General features: G+C 40.5%; 1 protein-coding gene across 4 annotated transcripts in view; it reads left to right on the top strand.

Annotated features, from left to right (window-relative positions):
- The window catches only part of LOC124595960 (apoptotic chromatin condensation inducer in the nucleus-like), a 102,340-nt gene that overhangs the window by 65,330 nt on the left and 9,622 nt on the right, over positions 1-27,388 (top strand). For all 4 annotated transcript variants that reach the window (XR_006978266.1, XM_047134892.1, XM_047134891.1 and 1 more), the window contains 4 exons: positions 10,354-10,574; positions 13,485-13,835; positions 24,036-24,192; positions 24,294-24,406. Coding sequence is in view for 3 of the 4 variants with exons in the window: in XM_047134892.1 (XP_046990848.1) it covers positions 10,354-10,574; positions 13,485-13,835; positions 24,036-24,192; positions 24,294-24,406 (842 nt within the window). In the remaining variant the exon portion in view is untranslated. The remainder of the gene's footprint in view (positions 1-10,353; positions 10,575-13,484; positions 13,836-24,035; positions 24,193-24,293; positions 24,407-27,388) is intronic.

The raw sequence follows: 27,388 nt of genomic DNA on the forward strand, positions 1-27,388 counted from the left end.
AAGAGCTTTAAAACTCCTGAATGACGACGATAGTATTTTGGTTCTCCCAGCTGACAAAGGAAGCGCAACGGTGGTTATGGATGTGGCCGACTATCAGAGAAAAATTACTGATCTGCTGGATCCGCAAGCATATAGGAAGCTGAATAAGAACCCCACTAACAACGTTCTCAGAACTGTGTCGCGGTTAATAAAAAAGTCCTCCATTGAAGAGAGTGTACAGAAAGGTCTCTGCAATTCGGTTGCTCTACCACCGAGGCTTTGTGGATTGCCCAAAATTCATAAAGAAAATGTGCCTTTAAGACGGATACTAAGTGCCATTGGTTCGCCCACCTACTCGTTAGCCAAGTTTTTGACTACGCTGTTAAAACCACATGTGGGCCGTTCGGACTCTTATATAAGAAATTCGACACATTTCATCAGCAGATTGAATGGCATAGTGGTCCAGCCATATTGGTCAGCTTCGATGTGGTATCACTGTTTACCATGGTTCCACTTAATGATGTATTGGAACAGCTGGATCGAATTTTTCCTGCCGATATTTTAGAACTGTTTAAGTGTTGTTTGACAACCACATACTTCAAGTGGAGTGAACAGTTTTATGAGCAAATGGATGGCGTGGCTATGGGAAGCCCCCAAGTCCCGTAATTGCAAGCTTCTTTATGGAGAAATTCGAAGAACAGGCCTTAGGTACGGCCAGCAAGAAACCAAATGTATGGTTCCGATACGTGGATGACACGTTTGTGCTGTAGAGACATGGTAGGGAGGAACTAAGCCGGTTCCACGAACATCTGAACAGTATAAACTCGAGAATTCAGTTTACAATGGAGGAGGAAGTAGACGGCAAATTACATTTCCTCAATGTGCTTGTTTTTAGAAACGAAAATGGTAGTTTGGGCCACTCAGTGTACCACAAACCCACGCACACGGACCGTTATTTGCACCGGGATTCGAACCACCACCCACAACAGAAGCGGGGTGTTATCAAGACGTTAGCGGACAGAGCTAGAAATATTTGTGAACCTGAGTTGCCCGACGCTGAGATGGAACATCTCCACAATGCACTAATAAAGAACGGATATTCGTCCGCCGAAATAAAACGTGCGTTGAGGCAGCCACGCAGAAATCATACTGACGTACAGGCTACTGCAAAATCTAAGGTTTTCCTGCCGTTTGTTAAAAATGTAACGGAAAGAATAGGGAGGATCTTGACGGAGCGGAATATTACCGTAACTTACAAGCCCACCAGGAAGATACAGGAATACCTTAAGCCTGCCAAGGACGCTCGCAAACCATTGGAAAAATCTGGAGTGTATAGGATCCCATGCAGCTGTGGTGATGTTTATGTGGGTACCACTAAAAGAACTGTTTCTAAACGTTTGGAAGAGCACAAGGGAAACTGTAGAAGAGGAGAAACGGAACGATCAGCTGTTGCGGAGCATGCTTTCCAGCCAGGGAACCACAATATTTGTTTCGAGGAGACGCAAGTACTAGCGGCCACGAGCGGATATTACGAAAGGCTCTACAGGGAGGCAATCGAAATCGCTAAACACCCAAATAATTTCAACTGAAAGGAGGAGGGCGTCAAACGGTATATGGATGCCAGTGTTAAAGATGATGTGTACCACCCGTCCACTACTGGGTGATGGCAACGGCGATCGACGGCGACGGACAGCGGCCAATTGCACTGACGTTTTCAAAACACGTGACGTCACGCCGCGGCGCGAGGGCGCGCGGACACGGAATTTAGCAGCAGTCAGTAGCGAGCCAGTGTGTGTGTTGGACCTTCCATCAAGCTCCGGACCCCTTGAAGATGTCTCCCGCAGTCGGAGACGAAACGTTGGGAATCACCACAGATTTCATCAACCGACCACAGCATAACGGCCCGGATAATTACAATGGACATGACTCCTCCTTCGGCCTTCCCCTCCCTAGCCACCCCATAGGAAGAGCGTCAAGCTCGCTGGCTTGGGTTGAAACCTTTCCCTCAGTACCTGGTGTGTACCAGGACGGATGGCGAAAGTTTTGCCACAACCTTTGTTTTTCATGGAGATGATTGAAGATAAGTATGGTGAAGTGGAATCCATGAGTAAAATGCAGTCTGGTTCTTTGCTCATAAAAGACATCAGCTGCTGCCCAATCTGAAGCCCTGCGTGCTTGTGTGACCATCGTGGTGACATCCCAGTCTCCATCACACCCTACCAATCTTTGAACTCTGTACAGGGCATCATTTTCCACTGGGGTCTTTTTCTCCAAACTGACGAGGAGCTCTGTGCAAACCTCGAGTGGCGAGGAGTCTGATTTATCCGCCATGTACAGCGAGGCCCTAAAAACAATCGCACTGATACAGGCGCCTTTTTCCTGGCCTTCGAGGGGAATACCCTCCCAGACAAGGTAAAGGTGATGGTGTATCGGTGTGATGTAAAACCTTACATTCCACCACCAGTGAGATGCTTTAAATGCTTACGGTTTGGACATGTTTTCCCGCTGCACCAATGTTCCCCTCTGCTGTGACTGCAGGCGCCCCCTCCATGAGGGGAGTGCCTGTGCTCTCCCGCCAGTGGGCGTAAATTGTAATGCGCAGCTTCCTCCACACTCACCAGCATGCCCGGTGTATGTGAAAGAACAACGGATTCAAGATTACAAGACCATAGATCAACTTACCTACACTGAGGCTTGTCGAAGGTACGACTGGCTCCATCCCGTGCCTATACTTCTACTTTTGATTCAGTTACGTCCATTCTCTCTCCTACCCCCTCCTCTTCCCAGCCCTGCCCCTTTCTCCCCACACCTTCCTCCTCACCTTCACTCCCCCCTCCCCCTCCCCATCAGTACCCATACCCACCCCTTCAGGTGCTGCTCCCCCTCCCCCACTGGAGAAGTGCTCCCCTTTTTCGGCAGCTGCCGGTACTGGAGCTCCCTCCCAGGACTCTTCTTCCCAGCACCCCACTGAAAGGCGATCTGCAGCTCCACATCGGCCACGCAATCCATGGCTGGTGGGCGCCAAGATTGCCTGGTGTAATTCCGTGCCAGACCTTACTGCAGTCTGCCCTTCTCTTCCTTCACAAGAGAACCACCGTCTGTGGAGTGAGGGGGGGTATTACCTGCCCAGTGGCAGGAAAGCATTGTTATTCCAGTGTTGAAGCCTGGGAATTCGATTGGATAGCTACCATCCAATTAGCCTTGCCAATACCCTCTGCCAGCTCCTTGAATGAATGCTTGGGGAGTCGGCAGCTGTTTTGGATCCTTGAATTCCATGACCTTTTGTCATCGACTCAAGGTGGTTTTTGCTGTGGCCGCTCTGCGGTGTAGAACTTGGTCCATCTGGAGTCCGCTATCTGGTCGGCTTTTGCCCACCGGCAACACCTCATTGCAGTCTTTGCATAAAACCTACATCACCACCTGGCGCCACCACCACATCCTCACCACCCTTCGCGAATGGGGCCTTCCTGGCACTCTGCCTGTTTTTATCCGTAACTTTCTTTCTCGTCGCTCTTTCTGGGTCTAAGTTGATTCCTCCTACAGCACTTCCCATGAGCAAGAAAATGAGGTTCCACAGGGTTCCATGCTGAGCGTACCTCTCTTTCTCGTCGCCATTAATGGACTGGGGGCGGCTGGTGGGTCAACAGTGTCCCCCTCTTTGTATGCTAATGATTTTTGTATCTAATTTGCTTCCTCCATCATGGGGGCTGCTGAACACCGTCTACAGGGGGCAGTCTACCAGGTGCAATCTTGGGCTCTCTCCCATGGCTTTCAGTTTTCGGTGGCCAAGATGTGTGTCATGCATTTGTGCCGTCGCTGTACAGTCCATCCCCATCCAGACCTATTCCTCGATGGCCAGTCCCTTGAGGTGGTGGACATCCGTCACTTCTTGGGTCTGGTCTTCGATGTCCGGTTGACATGGCTCCCTCATCTTCACCAGCTAAAGAGGATGCGCTAGTTACATCTCAATGGTATTAGATGTCTGTGCAGTACCACCTGGGGTGCAGACCGCTCTATTCTGTTGTGATTGTACAAAGCACTGATCCAGTCGCATTGGGACTAAGGAGTCCTGTCTATGGTCCTGCGACATTTTCGACATTGCAGATACTAGACCCTATCCACCATTGTGGGGTATGACTTGCAATTGGTGCCTTGCGGACCAGCCCCATGATTAGCCTTCTTGCAGAGGCGGGGATTCCACCGCTGCGAGTCTTGTGCCAACATCAGCTGATATCTTACACACTCCGCATTCGCTGCCCCCCCCCCCCCCCCCCCCAAAGCACCCTAATTATGGTCTTTATCCAGACGTGGTGATCAATCTCCCGCAGCGGCGACCACGATGTAGGCTTACCATGGCTGCCTACATTCAGTCACTCTTTTCTGAGCTCGAGCACTTCCCTTTACCACCTCTGTTCTCCGCAAACGCACATACTCCTCCGTGGTGTGTCTCTCGGGCACAGGTCTGTTTTGATCTCTCCACCAATTCAAAGGATTCTATCCCTCCGGAGGTCCTTTGCCACCAATTCTACTGCCTCCTCAGTTCATTCCAGGGTTCAGAAGTGATTTATACTGATGGCTCCATGGTTGCTAGTCACACTGGTTATGCTTACACCTATGCAAGACACATGGAACTTCATTCCTTGCCAGATGGGTGTAGTGTTTTTACTGCAGAATTGGTAGCCATCTTATGCACACTGGACCATGTCTGCTTCTGCTCAGGACTGTCCTTCACTATCTGTAGTGACACACACACACACACACACACACACACACACACACACACACACACCTCCCCCCCTCTCTCCCCCCTCTCTCCACCCCTCTCTCCCCCTCCCCCCTCTCCCCACCTCTCCCCCTCTCTCCCCCCCCCTCTCCCCTCTCTCTCCCCCCTATCTCCCCCCCCTCTCCCTCCCCCCCCCCCTCTCTCTCTCTCTCTCTCTCTCTCTCTCTCTCTCTCTCTCTCTTTCTTTCTTTCTGAAGCACCAAAGAAACAGATATAGGCCCGTGTATACAAATACAGAGATATGTAAACAGGCAGAATATGGTGCTGCGGTCAGCATTGCCTATATAAGACAAGTGTCTTGTGCAGTTGTTAGACCAGTCACTGCTTCTACAATGGCAAGTTATCAAGATTTAAGTGAGTTTGAATGTGGTGTTATAGTCAGCACACGAGCATATCTGAGGTAGTGATGGAGTGGGGATTTCCCTGTATGACCATGTCACGAGTGTAAAATGAATATCTGGAATCTGGTAAAACATCAAATCTCTGACATTGCTGCAGTCGGAAAAAGATCCTGCAAGAACGTGACCAATGACGACTTAAGAGAATCATTCAGCGTGACAGAAGTGCAACCCTTCCGCAGATTGCTGCAAATTTCAATGCTGGGCCATCAACAAGTGTCAGCGTGCGAACCATTCAACGAAACGTCATCAGTATGGGCTTTTGAAGCCGAAGGCCCACTCGTGCACCCTTGATGACTGCGCAACACAAAGCTTTACGCTTCGCCTGGGCCTGTCAACACAGAAATTCAACTGCTGATGACTGGAAACGTGTTGCCTGGTCAGACGAGTCTCATTTCAAATTGTAAGTGGATGGACATGTACATGTATGGAGAAAACCTCATGACTCCATGGACCCTGCGTGTCAACAGGGAAATGTTCAAGCTGGTGGAGGCTCTTTAATGATATGAGGCATGTGCAGTTGGAGTGACAAGGGACCCCTGATAAGTCTAGATATGACTAACAGGTGACACGTACGTAAGCATCCTGTCCGATCACCTGCATCCATTCATGCCCCATTGTGCATTCTGACGGACTTGGGCAATTCCAGCAGGAAAATGTGACACCCCACGTGTCCAGAATTGCTAAAGAGTTGCCCCAGGAACATTCTTAAGAGTTTAAACACTTCTGCTCGCCACCAAAATCCCCAGACATGATTGAGCATATCTGGGATGCCTTGCAACATGCTGTTCAGAAGAGATCTTCACTCCCTCGTACTCTTTTGGATTTATGGACAGCCCTGCAGGGTTCATAGTGTCAGTTCCCTCTAGCACTACTTCAGACATTAGTTGAGTCCATTCCATGTCATGTTGCAGCACTTCTGCATGCTTGCAGAGACTCTTCAGGATATTAGGCGGGTGTAACAGTTTCTTTGGCTCTTCAGTGTATATTCCTTCAGAATATATTTGTTGTTAATTGTTTTTGTAGATTCCTTTTTTACAATATAGACGCAGTGTACTGTTCAAAATCTTTCTCTCCTTTCCTTATAATTCCATTAATCTCTGTATAACATACTTAAGTCGCTCAGGAGTGTCTAGATACACTACCTTAGTTTCCATTTTCCTGTATTTTCCCTTTCAAGGTGTCCTTATCAAGCCTAATCCATTCACATACATATTTAAATAAATTCGTATGCTATATTGTTCCATACTGGGTATTTAATTGGTTTGTATTGTCCTCAATTTTTGATATTATTTCCATTTTTCTCAAATATTATTGCAAGCCTGTTTGTTCTGTTACTTTTTCCAGTTCACATTTATTTGTTATGTTGCTGTTTCAAAGACATCTGACATTATGGCTATCTCATCTACAGAAGTTAAAGTGTATCTCCACAGCCTTCTTGTATGTCTCAGTACTGAGAGATTTAAACAGGTTCCAAACTTTACTTCTCTGTTTTGATTTCAAAGGGTGTAGAGATACATCCCTTAAATTTGAGTTTGGTTCATTTTAGTAACAGTTGCATTTATTATACCTAATAGTTTTTCATCAAGTTCTCAGTTCTGCTGGTATGTTAGTAGCACATCATAATTGATGGAGTCATGTGCCTTCTTAAAATATACAAAGGTAGAAACATATTGTCTTCCTCTTAGAATAGTCTTATTAACAATTTTAGATTTGTATTTGTTCCACTGATGACCAAAACTTTTTTAAATCTTCCTCAATGTTCTCTCAGTTTATGAAGCTTGATTTGTTGTTCTGATCACTTGAGGAGGGATAGTGACAATATCTTGTAAATTATGGATAGTGACAATATCTTGTAAATTATGGATAGTGACAAGATCTTGTACATTAATGGTAGTAACGAGATACCACAATAGTTATTCACCCCTGGTATTTCCTTTTTTTTTTTTTAGCGAAGAATGAATCGAGGGTAATTTTCATTTGTCTTGTAGTTCTTCTTTCCCCAATATGTAATTGTTTGTGTAAAACATTGAAACACTCCCTTATTAAACCCACTGTTATTGACTAGTGGATTACAGCCTAACAGTTTAGAATAGTTTGACCGTGTGCAACTGATAAAGGCTGATCGGTTAAAGTTTGCATTGGAGTCGTTTCGTGTCAAATCCAACAAAGCTAATTAGGATGTCAGGTAGTAATAATCAGTAAATACTTGTTGTTAATATTTTTATCTTTTGTTTAAACAGCACGAATGAGGCAGTTACTCCTGTTGTCTGTCAAAGTGATATTTGTTAACTCGTCACAGTTCGCCTATTAATGTCATCACACGCCAGTATTCATGTGGCACTGAATACCCAATCCTCACTGCAATCCAAATCATGAGTGCCCGGCACGGTTGTCGCATAATCATGGTGCACAAATGAACACTTAAACACGTCAAACAAATCACTCAATTAACACCACTTCCATATTTGCTGGGGGTCAGGCCCACGGCATTGGGTGACACACACACAGCCATTAAACAGTTGTAAGTGTGGTCTAATTGGATTAGTTGGTGTATCACAGTCTAGAAGGGTCTTAAAGCATTAGCAAGGATTTCAGTTTTCTTTGTACGACATTGCTAAGTTCCAGAATAAAATTTAATTGAAAAATATAAGTCTTTAACATGAGATACATTATCCTAGTTAATGTACAGGAGAAACAAACCACCACGACCCTGTAATTCTAGTAGTAACTCTCATTAATCCAGCCCTCGGTAGTCCGGTCTCATCCAAAAACACGTACACAGTGAATTATTGTGCACAGCAATGCTTAGTTAAATAATGCTTTATATACTGTGTTCGAAATTGTAGCTTTCTTTACAGTTCAGAATCATGTCTTGTAAAAGGAAATACTTTACGCAAGACCTCAAGCAGAAATTCGACATTTTAGATAAGTTAAATAGAGGTTCTTCGCAGAAAGCCATTGCTGCTGAGTTCAGTGTTGGACGAGCAACTATTTATGACATCATAACGGAAGATGTTATTCAACAGTACCCAACACAAATGGATAGTGAGTTGGGAAAACGGAAGGTTTTGCAAAAGAGTGAACAGCTACATCCAGTTCTTCATTCTCAAAGATGGTTCATATAACAACGCAGTAAAGGAATTTCAGTCAGTGGCCCAATTATAAAGGACAAAGCAGCTGCATTTAACAAACAACTTGGTGATAGTAACTTGTTTGCAGCGAGTGAAGGTTGGCTATCAAACTGGAAAAAACGACGTGGCATTCAGCAGCTGACAGTCACCGGGGAAAATCGCTCAGCTAATGATAAGTATGCTGAAGAGTCTATAAGCAAGATACGGTAGATAATAGAGGAAGAATATTTAACTGCTGATGCTTTGTATAATGCTGACAAAACAGGACTCTTTTTACAAGATGCTTCCTTCAAAAACATTAGCTGCCAAAAACAAGAAGGAATCGCGTGGCTAAAAGCAATAGAAACAGCACTAACATTAATGGCATGTTGTAATGCAAATGGGAGTCATAAACTACCACTTATGGTGATTGGAAACTCCCAACAGCCATGTTGTTTTCAACACAATGACATAAATACTGTACCAGTGCAGTATTGCGCTCAGAAGAAAGTGTGGATGGACAGAAAAATATTCTCTCGGTGGTTCCGTGAAACATTTGTACCAGCAGTGAGGAAAGAGCTAAAGAAGAAAAAGCTTCCACTGAGAACTATCCTTATAACTGACAGTGCTCCCAGTCATCCTTCATATGTTTATCTAAAGTCCGATGGTATTGCACTCTTTCTCTCGCCCAATGTGACAGCTCTAATTCAGCCCATGGGCCAGGGAATTTTTGAATCAATTAAACGTCATTATCGACATTCACTTCTCGTCTCCTTGCTGAACAAAAGTGAAAACGACTCTATGGAGACTATGCGGAAGGCAATTAACTTACGTGATATTGTTTTCCAAGCAGTCGAAGCGTGGGATAAAGTGGAGTGTGCTACCACAATGAAGAGCTGGAGAAAATTGTGGCCATGCATTGATGCCAAGTTAGATCCAGTAGTGAGTGGCAGCGATTAGCCAGTCAATTCAGTATTATCAATTACTTTGTTAACTGACATGTTCCACAACCTTTAGAGGAGGAGGAGGAGGAGAAGAAATTGATGAAGATGTTACTAAGTGGCTGAATGAAGAAAACTGTGATATGGACCTAACTTTAACATATGAAGAAATAAGGAAAAGCGGCAAGAAAGTAATGATGAAAGTGATGAAGAAGAGGATACAGGACGGTCGAGCATGAAGATTTCTCACACTGCTGGTGCTGAAGTTCCCGAGGTCTTCCTGGCGAAGTACATTATGCAACAACCAGATGAAATGCTTGTAAAGTGGTTGCGTGATAAAGCAAGCCACCGTCACACGTCATCATTGCGACAGTTAAAAATTATACACTCAAGGACAAAGTTTTCTTGGAAAATTATTGTATTTTTGGGCTTAATAAAGTATATCCTCTGTGTTTTAAAATTGTATCCTTCGGTTTAATGAAGTACAGTACACTATATCCCCTATGTTTTCAAAATAAATAAAAAGAAAATAAATGAATTTCAGACACTCAATAAACCGGCACTTCCACTAATCCGACAACCATATGTGCCAGAAATGGACGGATTATCGAGTGTCTAGTGTAGTAGTAGTAGTAGTAGTAGTAGTAAATGCCCATCGAAAATTTTGATTTTACTCCTTATCAAGTATGTTTGATTTAGATTTCTGTTAGTAACAGTTGTGTTGTGTCCAAATAATTTTGTTTTCTTCAAATGATTCCATTTATTGGATGACCACTGAATTACAAATTAACTTCTAAGAAAAATCACATTTCCTCTTGCATTCAGTTATTTGATTTTATAAATTTGTACTTTTGAATTTTAAGTACGGGCATTATGGTATGATGATGGAAAAGTTACATGCAAATTAACAGTGGCATCAGAATCGATAGAATCATTGCAGTTGTCCCAGAAATGAAAGTTGGCATTCCTATCGAGAGCAGGCAACATGTTGTGATTTTTGGTGTCTGTTTGTTTGTCTGCTACTAATGAACCATTTGTTTTGAGAATGACTATTTTCCTGTCTGTCCTCCGGCTTTTTGCTGTGGATGCCCTTTTTATTATATCTGAAGATTAACACAGCACTGGTTATGTTTTTTCAGATAGGTTTGCTGTGAGGAAGATCTCAATTGTGTCTGATGATGCCCGGACCTTGCAGCGTTCCCCCAGTCCTCCAAAAAACAAGGTGTCCGACATATTGTTTATAACCAATTTGGTACGGCCTTTCACAGTTCACCAACTGAAGGAATTGCTTGCAAGGACTGGCACTATTGTTGAAGATGGCTTCTGGATTGATAAAATTAAATCAAAATGTTTTGTGCAGGTAATATTGTGTTGTTTTGATGCCTAACCTCATTAGTATTCTCTTCTTTCTTGCTTTAAGTGGGCAGTGTAGCAAACTTTAAAAGATTTAAATTCTGTTTGGATTTGTTGTTTGCTGAGAGTAGAGTGTACAAGTGATAGAAATACCTACTGATCACCTCCAGAGTGTCAGCCTAATTATGGTTGCTTATCGCCACTAGTACGTAGTGTGTTTAAACATAGATAGCAATAAAACATTTGACATTGAATTTAGCAGCTCAGAAAGTGTCCTAGAATTTCATGTTATGTTATTGGACTACGAAAGTGATTATTGTTCATCAGATTATTGGTGCTCACAGGTGCTCACTACTGATTGATATACAGTCAATACCGTTCATAATGACACCCCTTGTAGCTATGTATTGCCCATAACAGCAAATTCTGATGTCCTGTCTAAATCCTACGTAAGCACTCTATTTAAATGTTGCTAAGTACGACTCGCTTATTGTGACTTATAAAACAAATTTTTTTTACTGCATTTTCTGAGAAATATGTTGGCTATAACATCCAATGTTCATTTTTGTTTGTCACATATTTGGGAACTACTAACAAAAATGTAATGCTTATTTTCAAAATCTTGTTTTCTGTAGAATGTTGGTTTCAGATGAGGCATTAAAACAAATGACTCGTCAAACGCGAATGGGTATGCACGCCTTAAATACAAAAAGCAAACAAAGATGACCAATTATCTGAAGCAAAACAGTATAATGTACTTAAGTTACTGTATTGCATTTTTAAAGTTAAAGCAACTGCTTAAAAAATTAAATACAAATTGTCTTGCTGTGATGTAGAAAACGAAAAAATTAAATTCCAGTGGTGGTAATTTTTTTTTTTTTTAAGTACAGAAGTGGAATTACTCGTTTTGTCCTTATCTGTATTAGATACTTCCAATGAATTAGGTAAAGTACATCACATTTTTATAAAATTTTGAAGAGAAACACAGGAGAAAGTGTAGGCCTTCGTTTAATTGTGTATAGAATATTGCCTTTTCATTTCGGGACTTAAGATTAATTTTTGTAATACAGTAACTAGAACGGAGCTTGTGACATTTGCCTGCTTTATTTCTTCATTGATTGTCCTCGGTGTCGACGTACTTGCGTTGCTACACTGGGTGAAAAATGGGGTTTGTAATTTCGATACTGACTTCTGTAAATAATGTAGCTGACAGGTGCACAGTTGCGTTTCACAGTTCTTTACTTTAACTGTTCACAACCCCCCAATAATACACAGTTATATGGCCAGTGCACTATTGTTTAACTTTCGATAAGCCCCATTAATAGGTTGTAGGCAAACATGCACATACTGCTGCAATAGTTTACTGTTGAACATCTAAGAGCAGAAAAAGCCTAACGACACGGTTCAGTCTTTCAAATAAATTGTGGTACGTATTAAACAGGCACTGTCATTGTATTAAAACATGGTATAATTGTGTTACACTTATTTCACAGTTAAGACGATGCATAGTTATTGATTTAACCAACACAGGTTTCTTGCTGAAAGTCGGCCATGGATTGACTGTCTCGGGACCAAAAATCAGGCCCTTATATATCCTCACAATAATGGGTATTGAAACTACACATTGTTCGAAGTTAAATTAACTGAATACATCGAAAAATTAGTTCTTTTTAACATTTTCTTCTACTACAAGATTATTTGTTTAAATCATGAAATTAACAAATATTGTTACACAAACAATACTTGTGACAAAACTGTTAAATACTTTGGAACTAATTAAAAGCTTGCTTTGCTAACATGTTTTCGAAATGAGCCAAATAGATCATTTAAGCATACAATTAATTGTTCCTCCAAATATTTACAATTATTATAGAATTTATATTTGTTTATAAGTCAACAATAGAATTTAAGTTACGAAACAATTATTGATTTCACCCTGTAATGAAAGATATTAACTAGGAATAGTCAAAATAAATTAGAAAATCAACTACATACATAAAACTAAGCACGAAATTAGGTCTGGTGCTACATTCTTTAAAACTGAGGGCCAACCTTACTCTTTTATGAAAATGCAGATTATACTCATGCATGCTAATGGTAAATAGTCGGATATGGAAAAATGAATTTTAAGGAGACAGATGGCAAAACAAGAGAACTAAAAATATCCCCGCTTGCTTCGTCACAAATTGTCATTCATGTCTGTTATACTATGAAACATGCTCAACATTTGCCTCATTCATTATCCAAGAACATGTTTGATGTTATTGAATAAGTTACATAGTTGCTATTTTCTTCATGTATTGGAAGATTTTTACATTTTACTAGCATTTTCTTGCTGTATGCAGGGCATAAACATAAGAAAAATTTCTCTTCAATCCCTTTCCACAAATACTTTTTGGACTGTTACTCTATGGCAGCCTGAAACTTACAGATATGCAAATTTTTTTCAAAAAACAAGGCAAAAACACAGTTCGTGCTACCACCGTCTATAATGACTGTGAACCGTCGGTCCCTTTGACGCCATTATAACTGGTTTCAGTTTTATATATTTAGCTGTGTTGCTGCTAGCCACTCAAAGATTTCCATTCACAAACGAACTTGCAGTTACTCTGCAGAGAAAAATTTCTGAATGCAGGAGCTATGAGGAATAAAATATTACAGCAAATTTTTGTCAGTTTTCGTGTGTTTGATTATTCAGTACTCTTTAAAACGTCGTAACTCTCTGTTAGCATTGTGATTTGTTCGATGTCAGTTATTTATTTATGGTAATGTCATTTTTGAACAACAAAAAGTTCATTCTTTGTATAAGGTCATTTGCAAAATCATATAATTATATAAATATGAGAACTTAAGCTGTCTTGAAAATTATGAGGAAGGTTGGATTTGCTAATGAGATGAGATGTTGTTTGTTACGTAGTACGAAACAGAGGACCAAGCAAGGGAGACACGGCATGCGCTCCATGGTATAAGGTGGCCTGTCTCCAATCCAAAACAGTTGTGTGTAGATTTTGGACGAAGAGAAGATATGGAAGCAGCAAAGGCAGCGGGTGAAACTGACAGTGTTGTGCGCAAGACAGATCCGCTACAGGTGGAAAGAGTGCCTCCAGTCTCTCTGCCTGTGCAAGGCGGAAATATTCCACTTGTTGAGAACTGGGTTGCATCTCAGCAGCAGCGTGACAAAGAACGAGACAGAGAACGTGAAAGGGAGAGGGACAGGGGGCGAGTTAAGGAAAGGGGAGCTGCACCGCCAGAACAGAGGACACAGAAGGTGAGTTGTTTTGAAACTTCATTTTGCACAGATGCTAAGAGGGGCTGTTACCTTAAAAACAACTCTGCTTTTAATGTACCAATGTAGCTGATGTGTGGTTTCTGTTTAAAAATTATAACTACCTATACCTCCATAAAACTGAGTTTAAATGCCTTGCTCACTAATAAGTTCTCTACGAGTTAATCACGGTAGAGTCCACACTAAACTCCTTCATTTCTGCAATGAAAACTTCCAAAAGGCGGTACTATATCGAAATGAAACAGCTGAGTTGTTGCAGAAGCTCCAAATATTATTTTTTATATTAAGGGAAGCTACATTTTCAAAAATTATTTACTACTTCGATGTGTCGATGCATGTTTAGTGGAGCTAATTGTAATATCTGCCCAGAGAACAACAACCTATGATAAATACGATAAATGAGTTGTGATGTGCTGGGTAGTTCATAAAGTAGTCCTGCGCCACTCAGAAACTGTTGTCCAGATAATTATAGAAATTATAACCTCTAAAAAAATTTGTTTTACACAGTCAGACATTCTGCACAGGAATCAGAAATATTATCAGCAATTATGGGAAGGATAGATTGCTATTCACTGTAAAGGTGACACAATTTGCAAACAGGCACAACAAAAAGACTGTTACACATTAAGCATGTGGCCAAAGCCTTCATTAGAAAAGAAACCCCCTTTTGTATTCACACAAGTAAGCACACCTCACATTCACAGGACCACTAAAGTGCGCGTCATTTACGACGACGGCCGAGTTTAGGTTCGTTCTGCGCATCTGATGTCACAAAACACAGTCAGCCAATGAACAGAGAACGACGTTGCCAGAGCTCGGCTGCAGTGCAGAGCACGGACGAGTGTCTTCAGTTTTGGAAACGTTCAGTCATAAATAAAGTAATTGAACAAAAGCAATGTCTTGATAGCAGACTTTCTACAAAAGGTAGTTTGGAAAAAAACATTCTTTATTCCAATTACTTCATATTCTATTAATTAATTAAACCAAACAAGCAATAAGCCTCCTAATTCAGGCGATAGCAAGGAAATTCATTCTCACTAACCGTTTTTTCGTGATAAAGAACAGCAGTAATTGTTTATTTCCTATTGTACTTTGACGTGAGTAATTCATAGTCATAACAACAGTGTTTGTCGGTATTTTGCGTGGTGCTTTAAAGTCCTTCAGGAATTCCATTGAGTGATGAGCTGCGTTAGCATAATGGTTAAGGTGCTTGGCTGCTAAGCAAAAGGTTCTGAGTTCGAACCTTGTTCGGTGCTTAATATTTTCTTTATTTAAAAACAATATTGAAGTGTCTTACTTCATGAAATTTATTCGTTTGAATGTAATTTTTTGAAATTTCTAGTGGCAACTAAAATCGACCATACGGAAAGTATATGCTGTGGACTTTTACCTCTGCGAACTCTTTTCGTGCAATGGTTTACTACATTTAATGCTGCTCAATAACTGCGTTGAACATCGAAACAATATTAAGTCATTTATGGGGGGAAGGTATCAGTCAAGAAGATGTGTAAAAATCAAATTTTTGGGCCAAATAGTTTTTGTGAAATAGAATGATAAGTGTGTCAACGCAGTCAGAACACCATGTGTTTGCACAGGCGAGCAGTACAGTGATGAGAAAATCGCGCACAGTGCGGAATGCGGGGAGCACGCCTCTGTAGCAGCGAAAGGGTTAATGCGGGCGTGGTCTCTTTACTTCATAAACTGCGCGCTCCCCCCTAAACGTAAGTTTGTGAACTATACTATACTATATTATGGCGCTGCTTCTCTTGGCGCGTGCAACTGGCAACGCAGCAATCTCCTGCATCTGGGCAGGCATGCGCGAGCCGCCAAGATAAAAGAATTGAACTATACCTATGGCTGCTCAGGCTAGACCACTTTCAAGATCAATTTAATCCTTATATAATGAATTTGTTAATATTGCCTTGCTTCCTTATCAAATTTCTCTTCCTTCCTCCCCCACCCCCTCTTTTCTCTCTCTCTCTCTCTCTCTCTCTCTCTCTCTCTCTCTCTCTCTCCCCCCCCCCCCCCTCTCCCGCCCCCCTCATTCTCTCCTTCCACATTTCCTCCTCCCTTCCTCTCTGTCCATCTCCTCCTTCCCCCCTCTGTATTTCTGCTTCCTCCCCCACCTCCTTCACTTCCACGTCTCTCTAACCTTGAGACCTTGTTTATTATAACTGCAAAGAAAACCTTGATTGGCAGTTGAAGGTGCTTGAAAGTGAATGGGAAAGTGGTTGGTATCATTTTGTATACAGTATATGACAAAGAGGTCTCCAGCTTCTGGATCTGTGATGAAAACAGCTTCCATGACAGTATTTTGCAAAGTTTTAATTTGTGAAATGGTAGGACTGCAATGTTTAGGATGATTTTCTGTAGTCATATTCTAGTCGTAAGAATGGATCCACCAAAACGTAAAACTGCTTTTGGATGCGGAACACATGGAAGAAACATACAAAGAACATGTTTCTTGTTCATGACTCTGAAAACTATGACTGCATGCTTAATCACTGTGATAATTGTCCCATTGTCGAAGGACTGCCAGAATTATTAAAACGGAAATTAGCTTACAAAGATACTGATGATGAAATTGAGTTCAGCCAGTGGATAAATACGGGTCATCGGGCAGTATTAGTAAAGCAGTCTGCAACTGTTGGTGAATACATAGACTTATTGGTAACAAAATTACAGGCACTTATACCACACTCGTTTACATCTAAGTGTCAGTCAAAATCTTTCAAAAAATTGAAAGAAAGTCTTAACTCTGGAAAAAGCAATTCTGTTAATGGACTTTGCTGAAAACTACAGTTTTGTAATTCTCAATTTCATTCAGAATTACCACTGGACGAGAATCAGCTGTAAATCCCACCCGTGTGTATTTGTGGTAAATGAAGAAAGTAAATTGGTAATGGTGAGCCACTGCTTTATTAGTGATGATATGGAACAGGACGTAGAATTTGTAAATGATGTCCAGAAAGAAATGGTTAAGTGGCTGGCAGAGAGTGAAGGAAGTGCATTATTTTGCTGATGGATGCGCTGCTCAATATAAAAAGCTTTAAAAATTTGTTTGAGCACAAAAATGATTTTTCTATTGATGCTGAGCATTCCTTTTTTGCTACTAGCCATGGTAAATCCATGTACAATGGTTTGGGAAAAACTATAAAATATATATTGAGAAGATGATGCACAAATAACATGTGCATCTGATGTTTAGGATTTCTGCAAAGCTAATATTGACAAATGTTTTTTTCACCTCTAAGGGAAAGTCAATGTAGATTTCCTTCACAAGAATCTCGAGAAGAGATTTTCAACAACCTGCATAATACCTGGTATCAGGAATTTTCACCATTACAAACCATTTTCTTGTGATTCTTTAGAGATTAGAAAATTAACTTCTTCTGAAAAGTCTTCCTTCGTTTTTTCATTCAATGAAAATGCCCACAGTGGACATGCCTTCGTCAGAAATGTTTGTGATGAAGATGACGTTTAACTACTTTTTCTCCACCCACATGGACCAGCAGTGTCATTCTTTTGGCCTAAGAAGGAAGACTTGTTTTGTGCCTTTGAAAAGCATTTTATGTGCTATTGGTGTACCTGAATCAACATTATTAGGCAGAATGTATTACTTTAATAAAAAAGATATGAAGTTAACAGAATGTAATTTGTCACAATGGATTAAAAACAGAGATGCTCTTAAGAAGTTTCATTGATAAGTTTCAGGATCTTCACTGCTGAACATGTAGATTTTAAATTAACATTAGTGTGGCTGAATAATCATTGTTTAAAGATTGTAATTTGACACCCTAAATAAAATTAACCCGTGTAATGAAAATGAAAATGTTTCAATGAAATTTATAACTTTGGGCCCTTTACTTTCATGAGGCAGCCTTACTATAGATTGTCAGTGTACATAATCTGATTTCAGTGATCTTCTGGACAATGATGGCATATATGTTAAATGATCATCCAGTATCTATCAAAACTCGGAGGGCTTTTTTTATAATCATTTTTGTTTGTACCACAACAGCTTAAGTTGATTTTCTATATTCCTATAATTCAAGAATAGTCATTAATTTTTTCCCGTCTGTGACATCTGGGGAAATATGACAGTGATGTGTTGAAAACAAGATACTTTCTGTTGTTATTATTACTTTTGTCTGAAGTAAAGCAATGCAAATAACAAGCTTCAGTTGCGGCATTTATGTTTGTAAAAAAATTTCCATTTTTTTCTCTCTAACTACATTAAGTGTGTCGAGAAATTTTGCATAGACTATTGCAGCAGTGGGTGTCAGGTATTGCTATTTCAGGTTTATTTGTCTGTCCATTTGTAGAAAACCAATTAATAATTTTATTTTATTACAATGTGTACTGCCTTGGGGATTATTTTAAGACCAATCATAAGTTCCCACCAGGTTGGAGAACTGTGAGTATAGTATTTATGAATGTGTCTGTACTTTTCCGGAAATTGGAAAGTTACACACATTAATTTTTTTTGTATTCTTTGTAATTTTGCTGCTTAAATATTTAAATGTCTGTTAACTATGTGCATCTCTTACATTACAAAAAAAATTCCAAATCGAAAGCTTCATAAACACCTGAATCATGGCCATTTATGCAGATAATTACTATTTTGTATTGACATTCTTGCAGAGTCCAGTTATCAGAATATCACCACATTTAAATTTGGATATTAATAATAATTTAAAAAAAAAAAAAAAAGTTGTAGCCTGAGAGCAAAAAGATTCTGCCCAAATTCTTATGTTATAAGTATAAGCAAAGTTTCATGAACATCCGAGATGATGGGTAACATGACCTGTGTGATTTGACATTCTATTGTAGTTAAAACTGACTGAAAAAGTAAATGAAATTGCACGTATACACAGTACAATCGGTTCAGCATTGAGGCAATCATCCCACCGATGCATGAAGTTGAAGGTACGCATTTGGTGAAACAGTGTCCTGCTGTGTGAAGAAGTGTAACTACCTGTTCTACATCCTCATCCAACTGGATGAGGCCATTTTTAAGGGACCAAATGCATGATAATTACATGGGTAGAGATTCCGAACTATAGGGTGGGTGCTCAAGCATCTCCCACCTGAGTTAGCACAATTTCTCCAGTACAACATTTGTGATATGGGGACGTGTGTTATCGTGAAATAGCAGCATTGCTTGTCATATTTTTCCTGGATGTTTCACCTTAATTGCACTCCATAATCAATCAATTGAAATCAATAAGCAGTGGGCCCCGGTAATCAAAGAACAGGATGAGCAACACCTATTCAGCAGATTGCTGGACCTTGAACTTCTTGGGATGAGGGGACAGGGAACGACACCATGGCATCGTCAATGCTTTAGATTCCAGTTCCCTATGGTGGCACTTTAATCACTTGCAATAATGCGCTCAAGTAATGTGTTGCCTTCAGTACTGGAATGTATCAGGTGCTACAGGAAACAGCCATCCGGTTTCGTTCGGCATTCAACGTAGTTATCCACTGGCACCAGACCTTATGGTAGCCTAAATCCTGCCATATAGTGTGTTGGACACTACCAAAGCTGATGTTGAGATTCTTTGCAAGTCCATGAGTGGTTGTGCTGGTCCACCCCAATTGCATCATGAACCACCCACTTGTTGTCCATAATGGATGAGGCTGGCCTCCCAGATTGACCAGCGTCGTTTCAAATCGCGACCAGTATGGAACTTGGCGCACCATTCCACATTGTTGGTTTTCGGCAGACATGCTGCCCTGTACACATTGTCATTCCTTGATGGATGTCCACTGGTGTTCATCTTTCTGCATTCAAGAAAAGAATAACTGCACTTTGGTCCTGTTTGGACTCATTTTGTAATAACTTCGCCATAGTTCACATTTCCACACTTAACCACTTGCACATTGAAAAGACAAAAATGCCACACTTTTCCCTTGCCTACATGTCAGTGCTTATATACCCACATTGGAGTTAACACTAGGTTGTATATATGCTGCAGCAACACGCTCAAATGAAAATTGTTAACCTCTTACATATTTATATGCGGTATACTGTATATGCACAATAATCAGTTCATAATTTTTCCTGAATTTAAGGACAAAAACTGGGTGTGCGGATTAATTGTAATAAGAAGGTACTGCTCTGAATCCAGCAGTATATCCCGTTACACTATAACATTCTTGCGGCCTCAGTCTGTGACACGTCAGTAACACATTAGAAGTGAGGTATTAACAGTGTTAACGTTTTAATCGTGGCTACAAGTTCTCGTTATCGCTCATACACAGCTAAAGAAAAACCAAAAATTATTGAAGAAGCAGAGAGCATTGGAAACTATGCAACAGGAAGGTAGTATGATGTGAGCTGGGATTGTATTAGTGATGGGTGAAAAATCAAAAAATGACATCAAGAAATAAACTCTAATCACCAGGCATTTTGCAGCCAAAAAGCGAAGCATTCAGACCTCAAAAAATAGGCTTTGTGATTTTGTAGATGAGAAGCGACAATACAGATAAGCGGTGACTATCTTGTGGATGACTGGGTGACCCATGATCGGCAATGTCGCCCTGGTGTGCTGCTGAATGAATATGACATGTTGGTCCTGGGCAGTTTCCATGGACATATAATTGAGGAAGTGTGAGGAAGTTACAGAAAAGGAAAACTGACTTGGTCATTATCCCTAGAGGCCTAACACCTGTCCTGCAACCACTTGATGTGTGTGTAAATCGACCATTCAAAGCTGCATTTAAACAGCAGTGTACACAATGGAGAGCTGATGGAAACTACAAGTTCATGCCGAGTGGAAAATTCAAGTGGCTGGATTTGTCTCAGGTTTGTGATTGGGTGAAATGTGCTTGGGACTCGTTTCTGCTACCACTTGCAGAAAAATTCTTCAAAAAATGTGGTTTTGCAAATTCACTTGACAGAAGCAAGGACGACACTCTATGGGAAGGTGTCGACGACAATGATCATTCTTCTGCTAGTGATGACAAAAGTGAATAAAATCATTACATAAGTATTTTTTTAAATAAAACACAAAGTCCTCCCTCCCCCTTAAAATAATGGTGCATGGATTATACGTGGATATACAGTATTTTAAAATAATATGTAGCCTGTGTCTGGCCAAGCATTTATTAGAGTATTATGCAAATATTTGAAGTATGTGGGTCATGAACTTTTCGAGATTTTTGCTAATAAAGTTTGCCTCTGTGTGTGTGTGTGTGTGTGTGTGCGTGTGAATTAAAAAAAAAAGTATAGTCTATGTCTGTCCAAATGTTTATTAAGGTATCGTGTAAAAATCTAAAAGTCAATCGGTGCATAACTTCTCTAGATGTTTGCTAGCAGTATTTCCCATTTTTATATATATTGAGATAGTGCACGAGTTTGTAGCGTTTTTCCATAAGTTTAAGAAACAGAACACATACACGTAACAGAGACTTTAGTCATCAATAGTATATTCTCCTTCAGTATTTACAACAGTCTGCCAACCGTGGGGTAACATTTACACTGAAGAACCAAAGAAACTAGTGTACTTGCCTGCATGTAGGGCCCCCGCTAGCACGCAGAAGTGCCGCAACACGACATGGCATGGACTCGACTAATGTCTGAAGTAGTGGGAGGGAATTGACATCATGAATCCTGCAGGGCTGTCCATAAATTTGAAGAGTGCAAGGCGGTGGAGATCTCTTCTAAACAGCATGTTACAAGGCATCCCAGATGTAGTCAGTAATGTTCATGTTTGGGGAGTTTGGTGGCGAGTAGAAGTGTTTAAACTCAGAAGTGTGTTTCTGGAGCCACACTATAGCAATTCTGAACATTTGGGGTGTCGCATTTTCCTGTTAGAATTGCCCAAGTCTGTGGGAATGCACGCTGGAGATGTGAATGGAAGCAGGTGATAAGACAGAAGGCTTACGTACGTGTTACGTCAGAGTCATACATAGACGTATCGGGTCCCTCATAACTCCAATTGTGCATTCCCCATAACATTACAGTGCCTCCTCCAACTTTAACAGTCCCCTGCTGACATACAAAGTCCATGGATTCACGAGGTTGTCTCTGTACCTGTACATGTCCATCCGCTTCATACAATTTGAAACGGGACTTGTCCGACGAGGCAACATGTTTTCAGTCATCAACAGTCCAATGTCTGAGTTGACGGGCCCAGGCTATGTGTAAAGCTTTGTGTCATGCAGTCATTAAGGGTTCATGAGTGGGCCTTTGGCTCCCAAAGCCCATATTGATGTTTCGTTGAATGGTTCGCACACTGACATGTGTTGATGGTCCAGCATTGAAACCTGCAGCAGTTTGCTGAAGGGTTTCACATCTGTTATGTTGAGCCATTCTCTTCAGTCGCCGTTGGTCACGTTCTTGCAGGATCTTTTTCTGGCTGCAGCGATGTCGGAGATTTGACGTTTTACCTGATTCCTGATATTCACGGTACACTCATGAAATGGTCGTACAGGAAATTCCCCACTTCATCACTACCTCAAAGATTCTGTTTTCCGTCACTCGTACAACGACTATAACGCGACGCTCAAGCTCACTTATAACTTGATAACTTAACATTGTAGTAGCAGTAACCAGTCTAACAACAGTGCCCGACACTTGTCATGTATAGGTGTTGCCGACTGCAGTGCCATATTCTGTCTGTTCACATGTCTGTACTTGAATACGCATACCTATACCAGTTTCTTTGGCACTTCAGTGTAGATTCCTTGACTGTGGAAATCAATTGGGTTTTTAAGTGAAGAACTCTTCGAGCCATGTTCAGAATGCATTTTCATCTGGAAAGGAAGTTCCTTGAAGGTTGTTCGCTGGAGAGTGGAATAGCTGAAAATCTAGGACGCAAAATCAGGTGAATAAGGGGGATGCAGAATGACTTCACAACCTGGCTCCTGTACACAGTTTTTTGTCAGTCTAGCACAATGCGGACGATCTTTATTGTAGAGCAGCATCACTTCACGCAGTCTCTCTAGTCATCCTCCTTGGATTGCACCTGCAAGACATCTCAGTTGTTGATATTAAAATGCCAGCAGTGATGGTTTTAGTTCGGGTAAGCAATTCATAGTACACCACACCATCACTGTTTCCCCTAGATGCATAAATATTATCTTATTTGGATGCGCACCAGTCTTTGTACGGGAAGTTGCTGCTTTGTTTGGGCTCAACCATTCCTTTCTTTTCGTTATGTTAGCATAGAGACGCCATTTCTCATCATCAGGAACGTTACAGGATAGGTATGGTTAGTGTTGCTCATGAGCCAGTTGATGACAAGCGAAGCAAAAACACACAGTCCTGGTTCAGTATTAATAGTGTTCTGCCAAATTTATTCAAAAGAAAACTATCTCTCATAAGAAAAGTTCATGTTAGTCTTCAGTGAGACATTTTACATGCACGCGCCCACACACACACGCATGCGCGCGCGCACACACGGGGCACGCACACACACACACACACACACACACACACACACACACACACACACACTGAAGCTACATCTACATCTACATTTATACTCCGCAAGCCACCCAACGGTGTGTGGCGGAGGGCACTTTACGTGCCACTGTTATTACCTCCCTTTCCTGTTCCAGTCGCGTATGGTTTGCGGGAAGAACGACTGTCTGAAAGCCTCCGTGCGCGCTCTAATCTCTCTAATTTTACATTCGTGATCTCCTCGGGAGGTATAAGTAGGGGGAAGCAATATATTCGATACCTCATCCAGAAACGCACCCTCTCGAAACCTGGCGAGCAAGCTACACCGCGATGCAGAGCGCCTCTCTTGCAGAGTCTGCCACTTGAGTTTATTAAACATGTCCGTAACGCTATCACGGTTACCAAATAACCCTGTGACGGAACGCGCCGCTCTTCTTTGGATCTTCTCTATCTCCTCCATCAAACCGATCTGGTACGGATCCCACACTGATGTTTCTATATTTAATTTGTGAATATACACCAAAATAAAAACTTTCTTAATGATCTATTTTTGTAACTTCTATTTCGTTATAGTATCTTAAAATTTTCTGTTCTAGACCTGGGCACTCAGGCTAGACGTAAATTGGCAAATCTGAAGCCACGTATAGCATTTTGTGTGTGTGTGTGTGTGTGTGTGTGTGTGTGTGTGTGTGTGTGTGTGTGTAAACTTACACTTCTAAGTGGAATCTTTCATTTATTAAGCGCTCTATAAACATTAAATGTTATTTCAGGTTCCTCCTGCTGTTAGAGAGTGGGATCTTGGTAAGATCGGGCAAATGTCTCCTGAAAGAGATAGCAGATCGGAAGAAAGAACCAAAGACAGAGAACGAAAATCTCGCAAAGATAAGCCACATAGGAGCAGGAGCACATCTCCTTCTGACATATCTGGTAGATTGACCTTTTTAATTATGTAGTGGATCAGGCTATGCATTTCAGTTTGTGATGTGGGTGACTGTGTAGAAACTAACTTGAATTTTCATGATTTCCAGCTAGAAAAAGTAAGAAAAAAGAGGATGATGCACCAGCAAAACTTTTGGACGATTTGTTCAGGAAGACAAAAACAGCACCATGTATATATTGGCTGCCTCTTACTGCAGAACAGGTTGGTAATGTCTTTTGTTAAATGTGTCCTCATCATCTTGTAGGGCTGGAGGAAAATAGTTTTTAAATGACAACCGAGGTTTCAGTTAGTTAAGAAAAGCAAGAAACAGCCTGTACTTCCAGAATTCTTCATATAGAGTAAAACAAAAATAACCACTCGTAGTGATTTCTCACATGTGTAAAGTCACAGTGATGTGTCGGTGGCAATAAGCTTGTAATTGTTGATTTGTTTTTTCGAAAATCCACATTGTTGTACTAACCTACCACAGTGTCACATGCACTATCTGATCAGAAATATCCGGACATCCCTATGTAATGTGGAATTGACCATTAGCTGTCTTGAGGCAGGCCCACCAGTATAAAAATTGGCAGGCAGTATTGTGTTGTCAGTAGAGAAGCAGTAACGGCAAAAGGGGTCAGCCAGGAGAGTTAAATGATGTTGACCTTTGAATAGTCATTGTGAGTTACCTGAGTAACAAATCTGTCAGTAACATTTAAACCCTTCTAAAATTGCCTAAGTTTACTGACAGTGATGTGTTTGTGAAGTGAAGTGAAATGAAGTGGAACATGAAGGAACAACCACAGTTAAATAAATGCCCATTGGCCGAGCAGCTGCTCATAAGCCACACATTTCTGTAGTCAGCGTTAAGCGACACTTGATGCGATGTAAAGAGTAATGTCAGTGAACAGTGGATCGCTGGAAAAAAAAAAGTCATTTGGAGTGATGAATCGCACTATACCGTGTGACAATCTGGTTGAATGGTTGGGTTTGCCAAATACCTGCCATTGTGTAATGTCAGCAACGAAGTATGGGTGAGGTGGAGTTACAGTATGGGGTTATTTTTCATGGTTAATGTGTGGTTCCCTGTTATGCTTAAGAAAATCCTAAATGCAGAAGGAAATGAAAACATTTGACAGCATTGTGTACTGTGTATGGTAGTGAAACTGTTCAGAAACAATGGCTGATAGCATCAGCATGACAGTGCACCCTGCAGTCCTGAAATGGACTGACCTGCACAGAGTACCAACCACTTCGCTCCAGACCCAAGTGTCCAGCATCACTGCCTTCTGTGGTTTGCGCCCTTGAGGAAGAATGGGCTTCCATTCCTCCACAGACATTCCGGAACTTCGCTGAAAGTGTCCCCAGCAGAGTTCCAGGTGTTAGAAGTGAAGGAGGGACATAACCCACATTAATGTTCAATAATAGGTGTCTGGTTGTTTAGGATCAGGTAATGTATAAACATGATATACCAGAAATACACTTTGTGGCATTTTAATCAGGTGGTACATTATGTATCAACATCTTTAATGTCTATTTATTACATTCAGTTCGTACATTTGTTCCAATTTAGGCTGTTAAAAATAAAATAAGACTTTATGTTGAATTATCCTCATTTTCTATTAATGTAATTTACGTTGATTGATCTGTGAATTGAATTGTATGGGAAAATAGGTCTTGTGTACAGAGTATTTTTTCTTTGATTTGTCCTAGTTGTGCTTGCATCATGGATATATTGTGTAGTGTGTCCTTCCTTAATACCCGTCTTTTCCCCAGAAAATATATCAGGATTTATTGTGTCATTTGTTTAATCATTTCATCACACCACATAAATTGAACTAAAACTACTTGTACACTAACTATTTCATAGTAGTATTACTGTAAAACCAAAAACACCTAAAAATAAATATTTGTCATCAGAGAACATTTCTAATACCAGGAGAAAAATTCATGGAATCTGTGGAACAGTCAGAATTGTCCTTCTGACGTCTCTCTTTAATTTAATGTTTTCAAGTTCCCCTTCACTCTGTTTGACAGAAAACTATTGTTTCACATTATTTCTAGGTTGCTTGTGCTGTTCTTCGTGTCAGTTATTGGCAATATTTGAAATAGATGGATATTTTTCATGTGGCCTTTTTTGCGCAAGTAAATGATAATTTTAGAAAAATTGAACAGATGAGGCACAACTTTGCAGTTCCTTCTCCTTTTAATGTCTGGTGCAAACTGGGGGTGTTAAAAGTTTAACGTGTGTATCTGTCTGTGGCATCGTAGCTCTCAAATGAAAGCTCCGATTTCAATGCAATTTTTTAATTTGATAGCTGGGTAATGGTTCTTAGCTGTGTTCCATGAAAGTCTCTTCAGTCATTTAAATTTCATCAACTAAATACAAAAAAAATGTTTTCCACCCGTGCACTCTTTTGATATACACTACATAATACATAGGAGCTACATCAAGATACATAGTACCAGATAGCAGAGGTCAAAAAGATCTAAATAAACATCCACGAGAACATATATTTTATCTTTTACAGTTACAAACAATGGTTTTTGTCTTTTGAAGTTGCCCGTTTCAGCACCTACAAAGCAGAAAAAGGGTATTGCTACTCAACTGTAAAAGATAAACATATGATAGTCTTTTTTTTGTAGCTCTTTTTGGGGTCTACAGTTCAACACTAATCAGGTGATTTTTGTCCCAATAGTTAAGGCAGCCTTTTGCAAGAGGGGGCAAAGGCAACCCATTTCCTTTCAACTTGGTTTAGAATTACTGCCACTGCTTATTGCTGATGTTACCTAAATTAACCAAATATGTACTAAAAACATAACGTGTGAATTAAAAAAAGAAACACACAAATTGTGCATAAGTGACAATTGGTAAAATACTATTATAGTGAAATGTATTTTAATTGCTAATAGTAGCTCAAAACTGCACATGTGATATTGCATTGCCAAAATCTTGTATCTTTAATGCTATTTATCAAAATACATATCTTGTCAGTATACGCAGATTTCGGGGAGGCAAGATCTCGTATCGCAATTTTGTGTTTTCGTCCAAGAAAGTATTTGTGTGAATGCGGGAATAGTGTGTCGATCATACCATGTCTTCCAGTAAAATATAAAGTTTAGAAATCATGAAATAGAACTTAAATTTAAAATTTAAAAAAACACAATAAAACCGCCAAAAAGTAAAGAAAAAAATTTAAAAAT

This window comes from Schistocerca americana, chromosome 2 (assembly GCF_021461395.2).
Source record: "Schistocerca americana isolate TAMUIC-IGC-003095 chromosome 2, iqSchAmer2.1, whole genome shotgun sequence".
NCBI classification, from domain to species: Eukaryota; Metazoa; Arthropoda; class Insecta; order Orthoptera; family Acrididae; genus Schistocerca; species Schistocerca americana.